Here is a 21,528-nt window from a genome sequence, read left to right as displayed (position 1 = left end):
CTGTAGCAATTTAAAATTCAGAAGTGTTTAGCAACAATTTACAACGAAGAATTTAAAAAATGGAGAATTTTACCCAACTTCCTAGAGTCCGCGCCCCCCCCTCCGGGTCAACGCGAAACTCTTTTCCCCTCCCCCGTCCCCAAGGGATCCACAGGTTCACCACTCACTGTTATATTGCCAGGAAACCTACCCTTCGCAACCAGATCTCACAATCAATCGAAACCATATTTTACAATGCACCTATCTATCCCTGTTCAACTCTGATTAGGTTCCTCTTCCTTCCCCAGTGAAAAACCAAACCAAACCAAACCAAAACAAAAAAAACACAGCCCAAACGCTTTCAGGGAGACTGACCTTTGGAAAATCATTTATTTTGATTTACCTCGGGGGTGTGTGTGTAAAAATCCAATCCCACAAGACAACTCCTTCTGCTTAGTTAAATGCTCTCTCCGCAGCCTTCTGGGGTCACGCCTGTCGGAAGAAATCCGTTTTGTGAGCGAAAGGGAGCGAGACATATATCACGGCTCCAGCCGCGGACGAGCCTGCGGCCGCGCGACTCGCTGCTGACAGATCGGCACTGATAACCCCGCGATGTTCATTTCCAGTCCCTTGGCTGAGGACCGTATCAGTTTGTACACAGTTGTGATAATCTTTTGGAGGGAGAGAAGAAGGTGTGTGTGTGCGCGCGCGCGTGTGTGAGGATGGGGGTGGGGAACCAATATTTTGCGCTGTGTCCAGGGAAGGTACCACCCCACCCCCTTTCCAACTACATATTTGCAACCTACCTGAAGCCCAGGAAAAGCTCTGAGTAAACACGTCAACAAAACTGAGCGTGCGCCCTAGGACAGGACTGGAAGGGAACCCCTCTTCCATCCTGCGCATCGCACAGCCTAACCTTTCCGTACTTGACAACTCCAGAGTTAAAAGTTCTCTAAGGTTGGCTAGAGAGTATCGTCGAAAACTTCCTGAAACTTCTCAGGAATTTAGTATATATTTTAAGAACTGGGGAGAGGTAGGGAGTTGGACACCCAGGCCCCTTCTTTCCCAAGTCCTAGGAGCCCGGACCCCCAACGGCCACTACGACCTGAGCCCTAGCATCCCGAAATAGGGTCGGGGAAAGTTTAAGGTCAGTTACACACAACTGCGGAGCAAAAACTTATTTAATGTTGAGGGAGGAGGGAGGAGTGCCAGAGAAGCAAAGCACTTTCCCTGCTCATTTTGGGGGCGCGCTGACCCAGGAGCTGGCGCGCCCCTCCCTCAGCGGTGGCGGCGCGAGACAGGTTCTCTGTGCCAAGGTTCCCTCCCCTACTCCGGGGTGTGTGTGTGTATGTGTGTGTGTGTGTGTGTAACTGGGGGCGCAAGAGGGTGCTCTGTGGCAGGATGGGTGTGGGTCGCCAGCCAGGTCAGGCGTTCTGTCGCCTCCGCCCCTCCCCCGGCTCCCTAGGCTCGGCGCCCCCTGGGTGGAATCTCCCCAGCTACGCGGACTGTGCTAGCCACTCTGCCCACGCCCGTAGGCTGCGCGGCGCTCATTGTCTGCCGGGGCGGCGCGCTCCCCTCCCCCTCCCCTCCCCACCCTCTTTTCTCTCCTCCCCTCGATCCCTCCTCCTCCTCCTCCTCCTCCTCCTCTTCACCTCCGCGCCCAGCTGCTCCCAGAGCGCAGTTCCGACCCACAGCCTGGCACCCTTCGGCGAGCGCTGTTTGTTTAGGGCTCGGTGAGTCCAATCAGGAGCGCAGGCTGCAGTTTTCCGGCACAGCAGTAAGAGGCGCCTCCTCTCTCCTTTTTATTCACCAGCAGCGCCGCGCAGACCCCGGACTCGTGCTCTCTCACCGGCGCCCTCGGCCTCTCTCCGAGCCCAGGAGCACCCTCCGCCGCGGCCGTTCTCCATGCTCAGCGCTCGCCCGAGGTTCGGCTGCTTTCTCCTTTGCTTGTTGTCTCTCTACTTTCCTCCCTTCTACCCCTACCAGTCGCGGGCCTCTCGGCCTCCGGCCCTCTCCCGCCCGCGGTCGGCTCCGAGGGTGTCTCCCTCCTCCTCTCTGGGAGCGCTGCAGCGGCTCCCAGGTTCCCGGGACACCACGGACCAACTTCTGGTGTCTTTTCCTCTCCCCGAAGTGCTTATCTGCGCGCAGCCTTATCTCCGAGTTATCTCAGTGCAAAGGGGCGGGAGCCGGTAGTCAGGCTGGTAGAGAAACTTCTTTCTGGCTATCTTGCCCGGGTCTGTGTGTGGGCATTATAATTTTTAGTGTGGTTATCTCTGATGAGCCGAAGCGATTTGGAAAAGCAGCCTCGAGGAGGCCCGCCTGGCAGCTTTTTGCTTCCTTCCCCACCCCCTCTAAGTCTCCCTGTCATTCTTCCTGCTCTCCCCTTTGGGGTGGCCTCGACTGCGGGGCGGTCTCCCGCCCCCTCCCTTGCGTTTCCCCCTCCTTTTCTCGGCTCTCTGCTCCACCCCGCTACGTCCTATTCCGGAACGGTCTGGCCTTTCCCTGGCTGGGGATAACCGCGGGGTGGGCCCGGGTGGCCCGGCCGGCGTGAGATCGCGATCTGGTGGCTGCAGACGCGGGCTGTGGCTAAGGTGTGCGGCCCCGCAGGGACGCCCGTGGGGCGTGAGGCTCCTGCCCCACAGTTTTTCCTTACTATTCCTGCCAGGAAGATCTTGAACTACCATCTCAGCCCTGGCACCCCAGTTTCCCTAGGCTGAGTGCATTTCTCCCGGGTTTGTGTTGGGTCTGGTCGGCACGGTTCGGAAAGCTCTGGGGACAAGCGGCGGTTTCGTTTTCAGGAGCAGGTTGCCTTCCTTGTGCTAGCGATTTCCACTTGGAGAACAGGGAGGCATTCCCGGAGAAGGGCACCTTGAGTGAGGCGGGATGAGACCACGCCGCCGACACGCAAAGCTACTATTCTTTTGTGTGTCATCAGCCCGGAGGGAGCCACTCTGGGGCGGAAGGAAAACCTCGGCCAGTTTGGCCGTCACTCCTAGCATCTGGCGCGCGTGCGGAGGAAGGATGCTGCCGAGAGGGTGGGCAGAGAGGGCTAGGGGGACCAAAGCCTCCTTCTTTCACTTGGTGAAGGAGGGTATCCTTGGAGGACCCTGTGGCTGCTGGCAGGCTCCATTCTCCTTCCTCCTCGACGCCGGGGCCCAAGGTAGAAAGGGACCTTTGAGGGATCTCTTGAGCTAGAAGAGGGAGTGGAGGTGAGGTGGTGCACTGCCTAAACCTTTAGTAAGGCCTCTTTATCTCTTTTACCGTCCCTGCCCTCCCAACCCCGCCTCAGGAGCTAAAAGCTAGCTAGAAGCAGCGCCGGACCGTGGATGGCCTTGACTGACGGCGGCTGGTGTCTGCCGAAGCGCTTTGGAGCCGCGACTGCAGACGCGGGCGACTCCGGGGCCTTTCCATCGCGGGACCTCTCCACGCCGCCTTCCCCCATCTCTTCCTCGTCCTCGTCCTCCTGCTCCCGGGGCGGGGATCGTGGCCCCGGCGGCGCCAGCAACTGCAGGACGCCACAACTCGACACACAGGCGGTGGCGGGACCTGCGGCCCGCTCGTTGCTGCTCAGCCCCTACGCCTCGCACCCTTTCGGGGCTCCCCACGGACCTTCGGCTCCCGGGGTCGCTGGCCCCGGGAGTGCTTTGTCGAGCTGGGAGGACCTGTTGCTCTTCACTGACCTCGACCAGGCCGCGACCGCCAGCAAGTTGCTGTGGTCCAGCCGTGGCGCCAAGCTGAGCCCCTTTACACCCGAGCAGCCCGAGGAGATGTACCAGACCCTCGCCGCCCTCTCCAGCCAGGGACCGGCCGCTTACGATGGCGCGCCCGGGGGCTTCGTACATTCTGCAGCAGCTGCAGCTGCAGCCGCGGCGGCAGCCAGTTCCCCAGTCTACGTGCCCACCACCCGCGTGGGTTCCATGCTGCCAGGCCTGCCGTACCTGCAAGGGGCGGGCAGCGGGCCCTCCAACCATGCGGGTAGCGCGGGGGCGCACCCTGGCTGGCCCCAGGCATCAGCCGACAGTCCCCCATACGGCAGCGGAGGCGGTGCGGCCGGCGGTGGGGCCGGGGGCCCTGGCAGCGCCGGCTCCGCCTCGGCGCATGCCTCTGCGCGCTTCCCCTACTCGCCGAGCCCTCCCATGGCCAACGGCGCAGCGCGGGAGCCTGGGGGCTACACTGCAGCGGGCAGCGGGGGCGCGGGCAGCGTGAGCGGCGGCGGCGGGGGCAGCCTGGCGGCCATGGGAGGCCGGGAGCACCAGTACAGCTCGCTGACGGCGGCGCGGCCGCTGAACGGGACGTACCACCATCACCACCACCACCATCCGAGTCCTTACTCGCCCTACATGGGAGCGCCATTGACGCCTGCCTGGCCGGCTGGACCCTTTGAGACTCCGGTGCTGCACAGCCTGCAGAGCCGCGCCGGAGCTCCGCTCCCAGTGCCTCGGGGCCCCAGTACAGGTAAGGGTCGCGCCGAAGTGTGAGGGTGCGTGACCGAGATGCTGGAACACAAGGGGGTCTGGAGCAGCTACTTGACTGGTGTCCCGGAATGGATTTGCAGGACTGTGGCAGAATGACCAGAGACTAGTGTTTTTATTGTGCGAACTATCTCAGTTTCTTTCTAGGAAAAAGACTAACTTGCACTTCTGTATCTCTGAGCCTTGCAGAAGTTGGGGGGTCTTTGATGAATATTGAGTGGGCAATTGGGAAAAATTGAAGTTGGGAGGGAACTGCCAGAGCCTTGCCTTGAGTTTTACCGCATACCCCAGTTTGGACAAACGGAATAGTGAGATTCTGCTCTGGGGTAAGTTTGGAGGAAATGTGAGGTGTTTGATTTACTCTCTCCTCCCCAAATACACACGTATTTATGTACAAGCACCCGTGTGGTGTATTTTCCTCTTGGAAATGGGGATTGAATCCAGGGGCGCTTTACCACTAAGCTACACTCCCAGACCGCTTAAAAATATTATTTAAAAATAACATTGCTTAGTTGCTGAGGCTGGCCTCAAACTTGGCTACCCTCCTGCCTAAGCCTCCCAAGTGGCTGGGATTACAGGCCTACACTATGAGACTAGGGAAGAAGGTATTTAAACAAGTTCCAGGAGAGTAAAGGAACCGGGGATCCAGTGGACATTCCTGCCCCCTCAAGTGAGAGGAAAAAGATGAGAGGACACCTAGATTAGACAGCCTTGTGACTTTATACTGATGGTCCGCTGGTGGATATGTGTTAGGGTGGGTGGGGGTCTGGGGCTGCTGCTTCCACGTGGCCAGGCTGGGATCCAGGGATCCAGGAGCAGGGCCACCTATTTTATTCTTCCTCCAGAGTTTAGCCCACCATTTTTGCAGTTGTTCCATTCATATTCTCATTCCTGTGTCTGGGGACCATTTTAGGATAAAATGGGAAAACAAAATTGTCAAATCAAGGGGGAAATACCTTATTTTGGAAAGTGTTTGGTTCTGCCCTAGCAGGAGAAGGTCTGAGTCAGATTGTTTGCTTTTCTCAGTCCCAGCATTCTGAGTCCTTGGTGCATTCACAGGTCTTTTTGGTTTCACCTGTTGTTTCTTAAAAAAAGCAGAACTTTTACTGTTGGAGGTGAGTTGTGGGGAGAACTTGGCAACAGAAGTGGCAAGAAAGGAGGCATATCAGTCCAAAGTGTCCTATCTTGGTGTCTTTTGTGCCCCAAGTCTGGGCTTCTCCTAGAAGCTTCCATTTAGGGATACGGAGGACTCTTAGGGATTCTAATTAGGTTAAAGGGGTCTGAAAGTGAAAGAAGAGATTTGAACAGCTCCCCCTGGTAACATTAGGGACTGGGCAAGACTTCTTGGTAACAAGTGCGTTCTCTTTCCCTTGAGGTGCTGGAGATTGAACCCGTAGCCTCAAACATGCCAGGCAAGCACTGCTCTCCTCTAAACCGCATCCCCAGCCTTTTTTTTTTTTTTTTTTAACATATAGGCTTTTCATTTTAATTTAATTAATTTGCCAGGTACTGGGATTGAACCCAGAGCCTGGTGTGTGCTAGGCTAGTGCTGTACCACTGCGCATCCCCAGCCACTCTTTTCACTTCTTTCAAAGACTGACCTAACTTCTCCAGTCCTGCAATGATGGCCCTAGAGACCATCTGTACCAACAGTATTTGGAGCAGAGGCAGAGGACTCTGCTGAGATTTGCCCTGTTGGGTTAGGACTTGAGAGATCCAAAGATTGTCACCCTTCCTTCCAAATAGGAACCCATGTTTGGCTCCCAGAAACAGAGAGCCTGCATGTAAGGGACTCATCAAAGAATGGGAAGCGGGTGGTGGTTAGGATGTGAAGCTTCGTTTTTTCAGTCTGCGGTCCTGTAGGGAATCTGACAGTGGTATGTTGAGAAAGGGGTAGCTGCAGTTTGAGCAGGATCCTGCAACTCTGCCTGTTGATTGACATACCCTAACTTGATCTCCAGATTCCTTTCCTCCAGGCTTCTAACAGGTCACGTCAAGGTGGGGTGGGGGGAGGAGAGAGAGAGAGAGAGAGAGAGAGAGAGAGAGAGAGAGAGAGAGAACACACAAACACTCTAGTCTTCAGATGTTGACAATAACTTGATTCTGTTTGAAAAATCATTTTTAGAGTATAATGTGGTCGCAGGCAAGTTAGAGGTTTCTTTTGGTTTTAAACTTAGCCTATTCTTTTTCCTAATTTTTACACCTTCTGGGCTTGACACTATAAACAAATCTGCAGACAGAATGTTTAAAAAAAATCAGGGTTGGGGGTGAAGGGATTTGAAACACCCAGATTTTGCAGTCTTCTAAGAAAGTAGGAAGCGGCAGGGACCAAGTCAGTATTTGAGGTGAGAGGGTGAGTGGCCCTAACTTTGCTTGTCCTCACAGGTGTTCTAATGCCAGCTTCTATCTAGATTTCCTGTTTCTTCTCTTGATTTTTTTTTTTTAAACAAACCATTTTTGGAGGCAGGCTCTTTTTAATTGACTTGAGCAAACATCAGGGCTAAAACCTGAGTGCTATCAAGCTGTACATTTTAGAGGCTTTTGGAAACCCACTCCCCCTACACCTTTCCCTGATTGGTGGTGGATGGGTAGGGCTCATTCTGGGATGAGCTCTGAGTACTCATAGCCCCTCATTCCCTGGTTCTCAATTCCCCAGAACTGTGCTCCGTTTGCTGGGTGATGGAATCTGTCACTTCCCAAGAGCATCTCAAACAGCCATCTCAGGAGAGCAGACGCAAGCTTCCAGCACAATTAGATTTTTGCAAAATTTAGGCAGTGTCCCGCCTCCCATTTAGAGTTAGAAAAGTCTAGCTGCCTGGGTGTGAGTAAGAGGTAGAAAGGGAAGGAAAGAGAGAAATTTTATTTAATTTTTTAAAAAGCAAATTTCCTAGATTTTATTTTTACAAAAAGGACTTTAAATTTTTGTTTTTGGATTTTCAGGTAACTAAAGAGGTCTACCTGGGGAGTTCACACTCTTCTTTTTTTCAGGGAATCTGTTTTTATTGTTCCCAGGAGAGGGGAAGAGGCCAGGCACCTAGCAAGTCGGGTTTTCCAGGGAATGCCCCACTCTTCTATGGAGAGGGGCTCTGATAGGTAACATTTTAAAGTCAACAACAAAGACAAATACCTTGTTTAACTTCAGCGTCCTTGAAGTCCTGAGCATTTTACTGATTACCGCAGTCAATAGTGGCTTTTAGGGCGGAGAAGAATAAATCTTTGTGATGTGTTGTAAGTTGCAGTATCCCAACGACAACTTTGAACTCGGCTGGTGTAGGATGCTAGTTTAAACCTAAGAAATAACTTGAAATGAGGAAGGCCACTTGTTTTGTAGGGTAAATATTACTAATGGATTAAAGCATTTTAATGCTAAAGTCATGCTCAAATGTCTTTACTGCACAATCGCTGGTAGAAGCAAACTATCAGCTGCAGGAGAATGAGAAGGAATAGAAAGGTTTGCTAGCACACTTCATCTTCAAATAAAACCTCAAGTGTAATGTTTATTTACTTTAAACAGTAATTCAGAAATATGCTTCAAGAATGCAAAATTAGAACATTTGAACCCTCTATAATATAAAGAGCCCTAAACAGTAGGAAACATTTGTTTTTCAAGAGTTTATTTAGTAATACGAATCTAATTTTAGAGGATATTTATTATTTCATATTTAACCTTCTCAAAGGGAAGTAATAAATGTACAACCCATTTACCCTTAATTCAGATTTGTTTTTAATTAGCAGATCTAGGGTACTGCAAATTCCAAAATCCAATCAAATGATTAATTAATGTGAAATAATCACATTTAGAATAGATGGCATAAATTAAAATCTTAGTGTAGGAAAAAAGGTGGTTTTATTTATCGCTGAGAAGTTCTTAGTAGTTTCTCAACCAGTAAAGTATTGACCTTTTGTAAAAAAAATTTCAGAATGGAATAAAAATATTTTAGCGTTTGATCTTTGTGGCACGTAAATAAAACTTCCATCTCAGCGCCTTTTCCCCTTGAGAAGACCTGAGTAACTTTCTCATTGACGTTAAGTGTCTTCAGAACGGTACTTGTGCTTTCACTCAACTATTTTTTATTGGGGAAAAGCCGTATAAGAAGGAAAGGTTGTAGATTTAGAAAATACTTTAAAAATTACTTGATAAGTATAAATAAGGCAGCGTGTCCTGGGGCATTTGTGGGTTGCAGCAGGGGTGAGTAATCATGGTTAACACGGTGCGGCTTGCTCGGTTTGGCAAGCGGGAAATTGTAATTATGATGAATTTTAGTTTTAAAAACCGAGGGGACAGCCCGAGAGTTAGGGGTCAGGCTGACCTTCCCGTAGTTCATCTCAGACTCTAGCACTGCCCACGACTTTCCCGGGAATTTCTACCCGGAGCACCGCGATGGTTCAGAAGTCTGGGACTAATGGTCAGCAAACCCATGGCGACACCATCAAGTTCCCGGCTTGGCCGCAAGGGGAAAAGCGCGATCCCCAAGGGCGCGGGAGGGGATCGCGGCAGCGCACCTCCCGCGCTGGATGTGGGGTCCTGGGGGGCGATCGGGTGTTTGGGGAGGCGAGGGCCCCGCGCGGCCTCACGATGCTTCTTGTCCCCGCTCTCGCCGCAGACCTGCTGGAGGACCTGCCCGATAGCCGCGAGTGCGTGAACTGCGGCTCCATCCAGACGCCGCTGTGGCGGCGGGACGGCACCGGCCACTACCTGTGCAACGCCTGCGGCCTCTACAGCAAGATGAACGGCCTCAGCCGGCCCCTCATCAAGCCGCAGAAGCGCGTGGTGAGTGTGAGCGCCGGGCGCGCCCCGCGGGGACAGGTGCGGACGCCGCGGCGGGAGCCTGGCGCAGGGTCCCAGCCGCACCAGTCACTCCCCGGCCTCCAACCCTCGCCCTCCGGCGCCCCCGCGGAGGTTACCCCGAAGCCGAGCTAGGGAAGCCAAGACATCCTGTCCCCCTTTGCCTATTGAAAATGACATTCCTAAATGGCAAGAAAGGAAGGTGCTGCTAGTTTTTTTTTTTTTTAAATGCACTATGTATTTACATATCTCTAGACGTACTTGCCAAAGCAGCGAATTAATTTTCGAGGGATACACAAGACATTGGGAATGGCGAACATAGGGAGTGGAAAACGGAGTAGACCTACCCAGGCTAGGAGAAGGAAGCTTGGATCTGGTTTGGATTTTATTCTGGGGAGACCATGCTCTCTTCCAACACCCCCTCCGCCAGTACCCGCCTCCCTCTGCTCCTTACCGAGTGCTCTGGGTCCCTTTTACTTTGTTCTTTCTACCTCTTTACCCTTCCGTCGCTCATCCTGGGAGAAAGGTTTATCCCTCTAGGTTCCTGATGTCTTTGGATTGCTGTGTACTCCAGTGAAAATTGATTTACCCAATCCTTAGTAATTTTTTTTTAAAACACCCATACATAGTACTTGAGAATATGTATGTTCTCAAATTAGGGATTTTCACCAAATGTGATCACGTTTTAATCATCTTTTAAAGTATGGCGATGCTTGATTTTCTTCAGGCATTAATCTCACATTGTCATTGTTATACGTGCGTAGTAAGAGAGGGTATGCATTATTATAGTGATCAGAGAAAATAAATTAAATCTTCCAGGAACCCCACTTTAAGGCTAACATTTGTTTAGCCCAAATGCTCAATAGTATAAATGCCTTTAAAATATTTTACAGTTAGATGTCAGTCATCTTAAGTATCCAAGTAATTTATTTAATTGTTATACTCTAATTAGCAGAACAAATGCTACACATGTTGTTTGTGTTAAATAGATTAGAGCGAAATTACATCACAATGTAAGTCTGACACCTTAAAGAGAAGTAATTAGCTTTATGGTTGGTTTGTTTTTAATGCATTTAAAATAAAGTGGCTGGCATTAATTTAATGAGTGTATGTGCCTTTAACTTGTTAAAGCCTCCCACAGCTTAGAATTTTAAGGGGTCCCTTTCAGTGTGTGACTCTCTAAGGTTATTTTTCTTATATGCATCCTATTTAAAATGTAGTCACTGGAAAATATTCCAAGGAAGTTCCTTGTTTTCACATTAGACAACACATGAACAATGAAACTATTATTAATTCTGTAAAGCTACATTGAGCTAAGCACTAGTTGAGCTCTGAAGGGTAACATTTTGTCAAGATTGAGAAAAAAAACTTGTTAAGAGTAGCCAATTTGGGTTCTAGTTGAAGTATGAATTTGATCTAGTGACATTCCTATGTAGATAGTGCCATTTATTTTTGCACATGTAGCAGTAAAAATAACTGTTACTAGCAAGAAACCGTTTTTAACATTTCTGAATCAGTTTTCTTGCTTTGTGGCAGGTGTCTTGATGGTAACCAAGGTCAGCCTGTATGCTTTGTAAATGAGTTATAAATGATACCAATTGTAGGGTGTGTCATTATCAATTAGTTCTCCTTATGGGCTTCTTGTATATGGTTTTGATGGATCTTACTTCATTCTCAGAAACAGAATGTTGAACCCAAGTTTGTTTAGCCAGCAATACAGAACCAATCACTGTGAATTTGAACTTGCAATACATTGCAAAATAAGAGATTTATGGTGTAACTTGAATTCCTTGTCAGTGAGGAATATAACTGAGATCACTTGTTACAAGGAACTTTTATAACCCATTCACCTTCATTTCACATGTTTATGAGGACTGGCTTCACTTATGATCTGCAGTTGACAGTCATAAAGTTCTTTGTTATAATGGCAAATTCTGATAACAAGTTTGCTTCACATTGGCTCCAAATTCCACTGGAAACTGTCATAAATGGCCTGTTTGTAAAATGAATCTTGCCATCCTTCGTTTACTGATTCACATTTATGGAGAAAAAAATAGTGCTTGCCTAGAAAATGGTTTTCTTTTAACCATAAAGCAGCTCCAATGTGTAAGGTTTTGTAATGTTCTCAACGTTCAAACAAAGCAATTCCCCTATAGTTTTCCTATCCGACAAACATGATCATTTCAACCATATTCTAAGGAGTCAGTGCTATCAGTGCTAATTTTTGTAGTGCTAAAAGGCCCACTAGTGTCTGTTTTTACAAAATGACTGTAAAGAATGTTACTAAAGTAATACAACAGGATGCAAAATGTAAATGCTAAATTAAGTGTCATTGTTTAAATTTTCCAGCAGAGAGTTAGACATCTCTGTTTTCTAATCTGGGAATATTTGATACAAGCTCAATTAATATTTTTGTTGTCCATTGTTTAAAAGAAGACTAAAAAAAGAAATTACCCAGTATTGCTAGCTCCCCAAACCTTGTTAAGCTTTAAGAGTAATTTAAAACAAGTTTTAAAGGCATTTTAAATTTGATAATTGAAAAACAAATGTTATGTTTTGTCATTCTGGGGAGGAGATTATACTAAGTTTAAATTCTCCTTTATAATTCATTTGCAGTAATTTAGAGGAAATGGAGCATATTTCTTTCCAAACGTTTTAGACTTTTTTTGCTAAGATCTGCTTCTGTTCATCTATGCAGGCCTTTTTAAAGTTTCTGGTTGATTTCCCTACACCTGAATGAAAAATTGACTTGTTTAATCTCAGTTTTTCAGGTGGACACTACCCAAAGCTATTTAGTACGTGTAGCTGCTTTGTGATTGTATTTCATGACTGATGTCAACCTATGATAGTAGAGCATGACTCTCCATGGTGGGGGGGACTCGCACCTTAATGTCCAGTTGTATTGATACTTTTGGCACATTTCAGAATATAACTCTTACTTGGCAACTTTTAGAAAGTCTTCTAGTTTCCCTTTAAAAAACAGCAGTAAGTGGAAAACTAAATTCTTGGAGAGGCAACTACTGTTGAAACTCTCTGTGTGTGATGCTGGGGAGAGAGCTTTGCATGTAGTAATTGTGTGACTGCTTCCCAGTTATTCTGTAGTTTACAAGGACAGGCTAGAAGAGCAAATTGAAGGTATGGCATCTAGCACCCTGTGTAAACCTAGTTTCTTGGTTCAGTGAACTCAACCTAATTATATTTCAAAATTTTTTCTCAAGTGATATTTCATTTATAAATATCATTATAAATATTCATTAATAAATTAGGAACATGCATAGCAAAGATGGGCATGATACACAGGTGTATATATGGGACACACATTACAGTGAAAATTCCTCAGTGTCATGTATATATTTCCATATTTCCACTTTCTTTTGTTCTTTTATAGCCTTCATCACGGCGGTTGGGGCTGTCCTGTGCCAACTGTCACACCACAACCACCACCTTATGGCGCAGAAATGCCGAGGGTGAACCTGTGTGCAACGCTTGTGGACTCTACATGAAACTCCATGGGGTACGCCCTCTATTCTGTATATACCTTTTAGTCTGGTTTCCATTACAAAACATAATCAGCAAATGAAAGGTACCAAAGTGAGAAATTTGAAAGTGTAGATAGATGTACCTCATTGAATCTAAGAGGATTTCAATTACAATATGTACCAGTAAAAAACAAATTGCTGCCCTGTTAATCACGAACACTCATCGTGAGACACATTCCAATTTTAGAAATATGAAAATGTGAAATGTGCGTTTTAAGAGTTGATGACGTGTTAGTAATTGTTTAAGCTTGTGAGCGAGAAAGCCAATGAGAAATGTACAATAACTAGTTTATATCTTAAATTTTTTGAATGCAACCAGAGACATTTGTACAAAGGAGGAGTACACTTGATATTTTAGTTACAATGACTCTATCCTTCACTTTCAAAGACTACACAAAATATTACCTCAATCACACAAAGAAAAATCACTTACCTTATATGAGGAAGAGTACATGCTCTCTTTTTAAAATAAAAAACCCAATAAATTTTTATTGTATAATTAACAACGTCATTTCAAACAATAATCATTAAGTTAAAACAATTAAATTCTCCTTGGTATCCGCCCCCCCCCCCCCATTCCAGCATTTTTCGAAGCTGGGGATCAAACCCTTGTGCCAGGATGTAGGCAGGCACTCTATCACTGAGCTGTCTACCAGTGGGCTTCATCCCTTAGCCCAGTCACCCCCTTTTCTCTAAGGCATCTTTACATTTGATGGGGAAAGTGTAGTCTTGTGTACTTGGATCTATGGAGTATATATAAAAAATGGTTGATGCCAAGTTCTTTTGCATGAAGGCTTGTAGTACCGATGTTGGGTGTTTAGTTTGATTTTCTTTCCATATAATACTTATTAAAGCCTATGTGGACATTTTTTAGGTGCCTCGACCACTTGCTATGAAAAAAGAGGGGATTCAAACCAGGAAACGAAAACCTAAAAACATAAATAAGTCAAAGACTTGCTCTGGTAAATATAATAAAAATGCCCTTTGATTGTAAAGTATTTGCCTACTGTCACAGTAGGTATGTGTAAGTTTATAAAGTTCATTTTGACTCTTGCAGGTAATAGTAATAATTCTGTTCCCATGACTCCAACTTCCACCTCTTCTAACTCAGATGATTGCAGCAAAAATACTTCCCCTCCAACACAACCAACAGCCTCAGGGGTAAGTGTTAAAACAGAATAGACTCCTTCAACTTCGTGGGTTGCTCTCTAGTAAATTATCTCAAACTTTATCTTATCTGGCAGTACAATAACTTAAACCAACAGTTTAGTTAGTTGATACCTAAGAATAGTTTTTAGAGGAAGTTACATTTAAATGTCAACAAAATGACAAACTTAAGTACTTTACAAACCTCTTAATTAAGATCTCTATCATTTTTTTATGGTTAAATTAACCCAAAGAAAAGCAAGAACTTTTGAAGAGCTTTAAACTGTTTTATTTCTAGGTTTTTTTTTTTTCTAATCAGAGTTGCTTCGCTCGGTATGTGTATTTCTAATATAGATCAGGAAAATTGCCTGTGGTTCCACAGGTCTTGGGCCCTTGACGTTGAAGTTGCTTTTGCTTATGTCAACTCTGGCTGTCTTTCTTTTTGTTTCTACCCAAAGTGAAACTCTTCTTAATGTGTTCTGGGCTTCTGCATTCAGGGATCTTACTTCCCCCAACCTTCTTGCCGGGAGACCTTTCTGCCTTCATTGTACACAGGCCTAATTAAGTCACTGGCTGCCGAAGCAGCAGCAGCAGCAGCAGCTGTGAGGGCTGCCTGGGGCAGGAGATGGAGGGGTCTTTGTGAATATCACAGAGTTAGTTTCTGTGGAGCTATGATCAAAATTGCCATCCATAAGTAAAGAGCATTGTCGTACCTTAATGTTTCCCAGATTCACCTGGGAAAACCACCTGGCTTTACCTGAGACCTCAGTGAGGTCAAGGGCAAGAACTCAGACAAGCAGAACTTTTTTTTCTTTTACTTTCTGTGATCTCAGGAATGAACCCAGGGCCTCTTGCATGCTAGGGAAGTGCTCTTCCACTAAGCTATATTCCCAGTTCTCCCACAGGACTTTAAAATGTGCCCTAGTCATGATCTTAGGTTTACTCTAAGATTAGTTTAATCGTTTCCTACTTTTAGTTTTCTTCTAAAATTGTTGGGGGCACTTAAAAATACTACAGATTCCTTGGCCCTGCCCTGGATTTTTGAATCTTAAGTCTCTAGGGGTGGGGCTTGGAAATTTGTGTCTTTGAACAAGCGCCCCAGGTGAAATTGAAACTGCTACCCTGGAGTCCTTGGGGAACCACGAATCTAAGGACCTCTCGGCCTCCCCCACTCTCCCCTCCCCTGTCATATTTTTAGCTGACTTTAACAAACAAAAATGATGCTTAAAATTATATTTGCTATTTCTTTTTGTTCACCAATACAAATTCTCTTGAGCTTATTTTTTTTTTAATGAAATAAGATATCTAATTAATTTCACAAGGGAAAAAACTTTTCATTTGTCACAGACACATGTTAAAGAACCTTTATAGACTTGATAAAGTGTATTTTTTTTTTTTTAGCAGGAGGATTAGATGTCACTTTGAGGATCTAAGGGGTAAATAGAATTAGTTACTTGTGGGAAACTAAAAGGTTAAAATTATTTAATCCTTGGAAGCAATTGCACAACTGAATGAGGCAAAATGGTGTTTCAGAAACCAAGGTATTGAGGGAGGCTAGGTTGTTGGCCTCAGTGTCTGTGTCCTGTCTCCTAGAAGACATGAGCATGCTGCCATCTCCAAATCTCTGAGAGTGTAGAAAGAGGCTAATTTAAATGATAAATGGCAAGGAAACATATTTGACCAAGAATGGGCTTTGGGTAATGGATGACTTGGTAGGTGGAGTCTGGTTTGTTCTTGTGGTTTTGTGATGCAGAATTTCAAAATTGGCTTTCAGCAAGTTCAATCAGTTGCCCTCCAGGGAAAGGAGGGTGAAAGGCACCCAAAGGAGCCCTAGTCCCTTTGGTGTCCAGGACTCTAACCTGGGACTGAATTCCTAGAGGTAGCTTGCAGGTCAGTGCCCTCCCGGATGAAAGATTAACTCCTCACTAGAGACCAGGAGGCAAAGCAATTGGATTTTTCAGGTTGGGGGAGTTTTGAGAGTAGTTTCACACAAGGTCTTTTACTGTAATCTTCATTCCTCCCACAGCCCAGGCAGCCTCCACGGGACCCTGGAAGCTAGCGGTGGCTGGTGTAGGCTGCAGGCTGGGGGGCAGTGCCTGAAGATGAAGCTGGGCTGTAGAATTTCCTGGCAGCATTTCCCAGGGCAGGGATGGGGTTGCCCTCCCACCTGCCCATGCCCCTGGACTTCTCTTCTCCTCATTCAGAGGGCACAGGGCTGACACCCGGGCTTGCAGGTTTTCCTCTGATGGTGTTGTCTTATCGTGGATGTCTCCAGGTTATTACCTGACTTGGCTGTTGGGGGGCAGGGGGCAGGACCAGGCCTATTTGGCAGATGCTCATCTACTGGCTTCATTTGGAAACTCTGTCCCCCTCTACAAAGAATTGCAGCGGGTGGAGTGGTTTTGCCAGAATGCCTGAGTGCGCCTGTATCTGATGTCAAAGGGCAGCTGGGTTTGACTGGTCACCTATAATTGTGTAAAACACTATAGAACCCTATAGCAAGATTGAATCTGGGGTTTAGAAAGTGAGTGCATCATACAGCGCCTTCATTGGCTTAGGGTTTAAACCCTGGATCCATCCCACTGACTTTCCGTGCTCTGTGTGATGGATGTGGTAGAAATAGTAGTGCCAATGCCCCAGTTTAATGGGTCTACAAGGCTGCCAACAAAGGACAGTCTCAGGCACACGGTCAGTAGAAGATGGGGACCAGGGACCACGCACCTTACCACTGAAGGATGTACACGGCAATACAACTGCCTTTCCTAGGTGACTGTGAGTTACTGTAAGGCAGTTGAAGAAAATGGTTCCAGAGGCCCATGTCAAACCCCGTGTTCACGTAAATCCCCACTTTGAGAAACAAGTTGCAGGAGATCCCTGGTTGGCCTTCTCAGTAGACTTCTTGCTTGTGGGCCATTTAAAGGAGACATTCCTTCTGATAAGTCACCTGGTTGATGACCTGGTCACATTGACTCAGTTTCTCATTGTTGCTGTGAGTGTATGGTGTGTATGCATTCGAGGTAGAGAGAGAACAATTTATTTTCTGCTTGGGATCAGGAAGACTCACCGACAGGTAGCCTGTTATTAAAATATTGCTGTTTTTGTTCCTTAAATATGTTAAACTTAATTTTTGATAGATGGCTGGTTAATTTTGTGAAAAAAAAATCTAGTCTTTCTTTCTGGCTAAAATTTTCATATTGATATGGATTTACTGAAAAACAATTTATTGACATAAATAGACATCAGATTTCCTATAGCATTTATTCACTATGGCATATAAAGATATTAAAGTATTTTGAATTCCCTTTTTTTTTTTTGATTACTGTTATTTAGGAGAAAAACTTGATAATGTATTCTATGTTAGCCATTCTCAACATGAGATTTAATAAGCATGTCATAAGTTTTCTCATCCATCTATGGCTTAAAACTCTAAAACTGTAGGATATTTTATGTAAACTTTATACTGTGCGTGTGAGGTGTTTTCTTACCATCCCGTTTTCTTGAGGTACTGAGTAATGAATCCTGAGGCATTTTACAATATCCCCAGCCCTCTTTATTTTTTTTTATTTTGAGACAGGATGTCTCTAAGTTACTAAGCCTGGCCTCAAACTTGTGATCCTTCTGCCTCAGCCTCCTAAATAGTTAGGACTTAAAGAAAGGAGTATACTACAGCACCCGGCACTCCCCAGATTTTATAGATTAAAAATGTCTTTCTTCATTTCCTTTGGGATAAGAGAGATTAATTTAGGGATAAGATTATACCTAAGACTTAATAGCAGAATAGGTAATCACTGAACATACTTTGTCTGCCTAAAAATAGTTTATATAAATAATTACTTAAAAAAATAAAACCTACTTAGGTTGGTTGATGTTAAAACTGCAAATATAATTGAAGTCATCATAATGTGTAATACTAAAATAAATTTGGAGATGAAAAATATGTGACTAGCCTTTGCTTGTAGTTGTTAAGCATTACTCTATGGAAAGCAGTTTTTTGGGGGGAGAGGGATACCAGGAATTGGACCCAGGGGCACTCAGCCACTGAGCCATATCCCTAATCCTCTTTTTAATATTTTATTTTGAGATAGGATCTCACTAACTTGTTCAGGGTTTTGGCAAATTGTTGAGACTGGCTTTGTGACCCTCCTGCCTCAGCCTCTGGAGTGGCTAGGATTATAGGTGTGCCCCTGGCTGGGAGGCACTGTCTACAAATGAGGAAACAGGTCCCATACCTGGGATTGGTCATAGGTGGGGGCAGGTGTAGACAGATCTCACTGCTTGTCCAGATTTGGATATGCTGAAATATGGAGGAGGCAGTGAATTCTGGTTGTGGAGTGTTCTCCGACCAGTGCTGGGATTGAACCTAGGGCTTCATGTATGTTAGGCAAGTGCTCTACCTCTGAGCCACATCTCTGGCCCTTGACTACAGAGGTGGAAATGCCTTAACAGGAGTAGAAGGTATCTGAACTAGTTGGGTGGGACTTGTTCAGGGAAAAGTGGGAATAGAGTGTGCAGCACAGTAGGTGTAGGAATCCATGGTACTAAAGGGTGTAGGTTCAGGGTGGCTGGAATGCAGGGTGTAAGAAGCCAAAGGCAGGACATGAGTCTGCTCAGTGAAACAGGTGGAAAGAAGATATATGGCAATATTTCAATTCCATTCATGTCTCCTGAAAGCAGGACCCAGACTCTGCTCATATCAAGTTGATGGGCTTTATCTAACCCCAACTTTGGTGATAAATGCTTTTTCTGTCTGTTGGAATTCAACAATGAAAACATCCTTAATTGTACCCAGGGGCTCTCTACCACTGAGCTATATCCCTTTTTATTTTTTTGAGACAGGGTTTCACTAAATTGCTGGGGCTAGCCTTGAATTTGCAATCGTCCTGCCTCAGCCTCCTGAGTTACTGGGATTACAGGTGTGTGCCACTGTGCCTGGCTTAATTGAGAGTATTTTAGTAATTGATGTAAACAGTGCTAGTAAGCTCCTGCTTGTCCCTTTCACAAAGAAGTTTTTCTTTTCAAGTCAGTGGAGAAAAATGTTTCCCCAGTGCTGATTATATGCACTGACCTCACGCAGAAATTTTTCTCTCCATGGGCAGAATGGCTTGGGTGGCTGCCTGGCTCACTTCTTCTACTGGAAACATAAGGCCTGGTATGTTGGTGAGAAGAAATAGGTTTCCTCACTTTTGTGTTTTTTGTTGTTAACAGTTGGGATTACAGGTGCTTTATAAGGTCTTATGAAGAAAGCTTAGACACTTTGTAGGATAATTAGGAAAATTGCTTTTTAGATTTTATTTTCTGTATGAACATTTGCATCCCAAGGAGGAAATTAGAAATATCCACTTTGGTCCTATAGCTTACTATTCATTTCTTCCTGAAAAAATGCATTCAGTTTGGGCTGGGATTGTGGCTCAGTGGTAGAGCACTTGCCTAGCACGTGTGAGGCCCTGAGTTCAATCTTCAGCACCATATAAAAATAAAATAAGGTATTGTGTCCAACTATAACTAAAAAAATAAATTTAAAAAATGCATTCAATTAGTAATCAAAATTAGGAAGGTTTTTTTTTTTTTCTTAGCAAATTTTTATTTCACTTTGTTTCTTAAGCTTTGGGATCATCCTAGATTTACCATGGCATTACGGTTGGTCACAAGATAAAGACCATTAAAGAGCTGAAAGGTAAATTCAGAAAGGACTTAGGTTTCACTGATAGTGTGAGTTGCTTTTCCCGGGCTGGGGCGGAAAATTACTGCTTTACTCTTTGTTCTTTTGCAGTGCTGGGTACTGAATCCAGGGCCTCACACATGCTAGGCAAGGGCTTTAACACGGAACTACCCTCCCAGCCCTGCTTTACTCTTTTTTTGTTGTTATTTAATTGATACTGGGAATTGAAATCAGGGGTGCTTAACCACTGAGCCACATCCCTAACCCTTTTTTTATATTTAGAGACAGGGTCTTGCCAAGTTGCCTAGGGCTTTGCTAAATTGCTGAGGGGGCTTTGAATTTCCTGCCTCAGTCTCCGGAATCCTGGGATTACAGGTGTGTGCCACTAAGATGGTTCTGTTTCACTCTTCATTTAAATATTCTGCAAAACTCTTTGGAGGAGCCAACCACTCCTGGATTAGTCCTTTATCATTGACTCACTTATAAGATAGTAGGGAGGTGGGAAATTAGTTTCTATCAAGTACCTTTTATGTGCCAAGTGCTTTAGGTGCATTTTTCTCTTTTAACCTTTCTTCTGAGTAAGGTACTGATCAGACCCAAGATCTGTGTCAAATTAAGAGACAAGGCTTCCATTTGGACCCAGATCAGACTAATGCAGAGTTAGCATTGTTCCCACTAGAACATAGAGATTACTGTGATCTTAGTGCATCTCTTTGAAATCTTTAGAGGCAAGAAATAATGTTTTCCTAAAAAAGTTTGACTAATTTTGATTACTAACTTCAGGATCAAATATCCTCCCAGTAAAGCAGATGGGAAAACAGTGACCAAGTATGTAAAGCCCTTAATACAAATTTTCTTATCAATATTATACTTAGAAATAAAATGTAGTGTAGGACTAAGAATATGGCAGGTAGATGATAGGTGGAAAAATGCTGTTTATTATTAGTAAAATTAGTAAAATTATTAGTATTATTAAATAGTAAAAATTCTGTTGACGATGTACCTGATATGGTTATAACAAGGTTCTTTTAAAATACAAGACTGCAATAATAACATCCTCCTAGTGGTGTGATTTAAATTCAGACATAGTGAGGGCTAGGTTTTGTAACTTTTCAGAATGTTTTGAATTGCCTTCATTTAGTTTTTGTGGACTCATTAAACAAGTATTCCTTAATAGGCAAGTTCCCCCAACCCCCGCCACCCTTTCCAGAATTTTATGGTCCAAACCACTCTTTTCTAAGTGAATAATAAAAAAAAAAAAGAGTTAAAAAATCATTAATCTCTGACCAGGGTCTGAGAAAGAGTTGCGGTTAGGTATTATTATTGCCTCATTTATAAACCAGGATCCCGAGTGACTCCATAAGGTCACAAAACAAGCCCGTGTTGAAGCCGGGACTGGAACCGACGTCTCCTGCCTCCCAGTCCCCGTCCAGGGCTATTACCCTTCCCAGGGAGTTGACCAGTCATCACAGTTATTAATATCCCACTTGCCACATGCTACAAGCCATGAACATAAATATTTTTTTGGCATTTTATCTTCATGCTCCTTTTGTGCCAGGCTCCCTTTCTCTCTCCATTCACAGCACCTTCTAAAAACTCACATTCCTGTTTGTTGAACACTTTGGCCTTCACGTGAAAGTCACACGTCACCCTAGCAAGGAACGTTTCAGCATGCAGACTTTGTATACTTTCATTTTTCATTTTGATCTCAAGGCTTTTTTGGACGTTTGTGTGTGTGTGTGTGTGTGTGTGTGTATACGCACATGTACTAAGGAGAATGATAAGAAGTAGTAATACATTGTACCATATTAATAGCTAATGGCTTGGTCTATATGTTAGGAAACAGTAAAACTATATTGCTCTTTAGCTTGTAATATAATATATATGCTCCCCAGATGTAACACAGAACTATGGTTTATTTAATAAGTGACTCATTATTACAATTTG

The 21,528-nt window shown here is 45.0% G+C and overlaps 1 protein-coding gene across 1 annotated transcript in view; it reads left to right on the top strand.

Annotated features, from left to right (window-relative positions):
- Nucleotides 1–1,674: 1,674 nt before the first annotated feature.
- The window catches only part of Gata6 (GATA binding protein 6), a 29,814-nt gene continuing 9,960 nt past the window's right edge, over nt 1,675–21,528 (top strand). Inside the window, exons 1-6 of the mRNA XM_026388064.2 lie at nt 1,675–1,904; nt 3,269–4,434; nt 9,056–9,222; nt 12,626–12,751; nt 13,651–13,738; nt 13,834–13,937. Of these exons, the coding sequence (XP_026243849.2) occupies nt 3,306–4,434; nt 9,056–9,222; nt 12,626–12,751; nt 13,651–13,738; nt 13,834–13,937 (1,614 nt within the window). The 5' untranslated portion in view covers nt 1,675–1,904; nt 3,269–3,305. The remainder of the gene's footprint in view (nt 1,905–3,268; nt 4,435–9,055; nt 9,223–12,625; nt 12,752–13,650; nt 13,739–13,833; nt 13,938–21,528) is intronic.

This window comes from Urocitellus parryii, chromosome 13 (genome assembly GCF_045843805.1).
Source record: "Urocitellus parryii isolate mUroPar1 chromosome 13, mUroPar1.hap1, whole genome shotgun sequence".
NCBI lineage: Eukaryota > Metazoa > Chordata > Mammalia > Rodentia > Sciuridae > Urocitellus > Urocitellus parryii.
The sequence above is the reverse complement of the archived record's forward strand: the minus strand, read 5'-3'. Positions and strand labels throughout refer to the sequence as shown.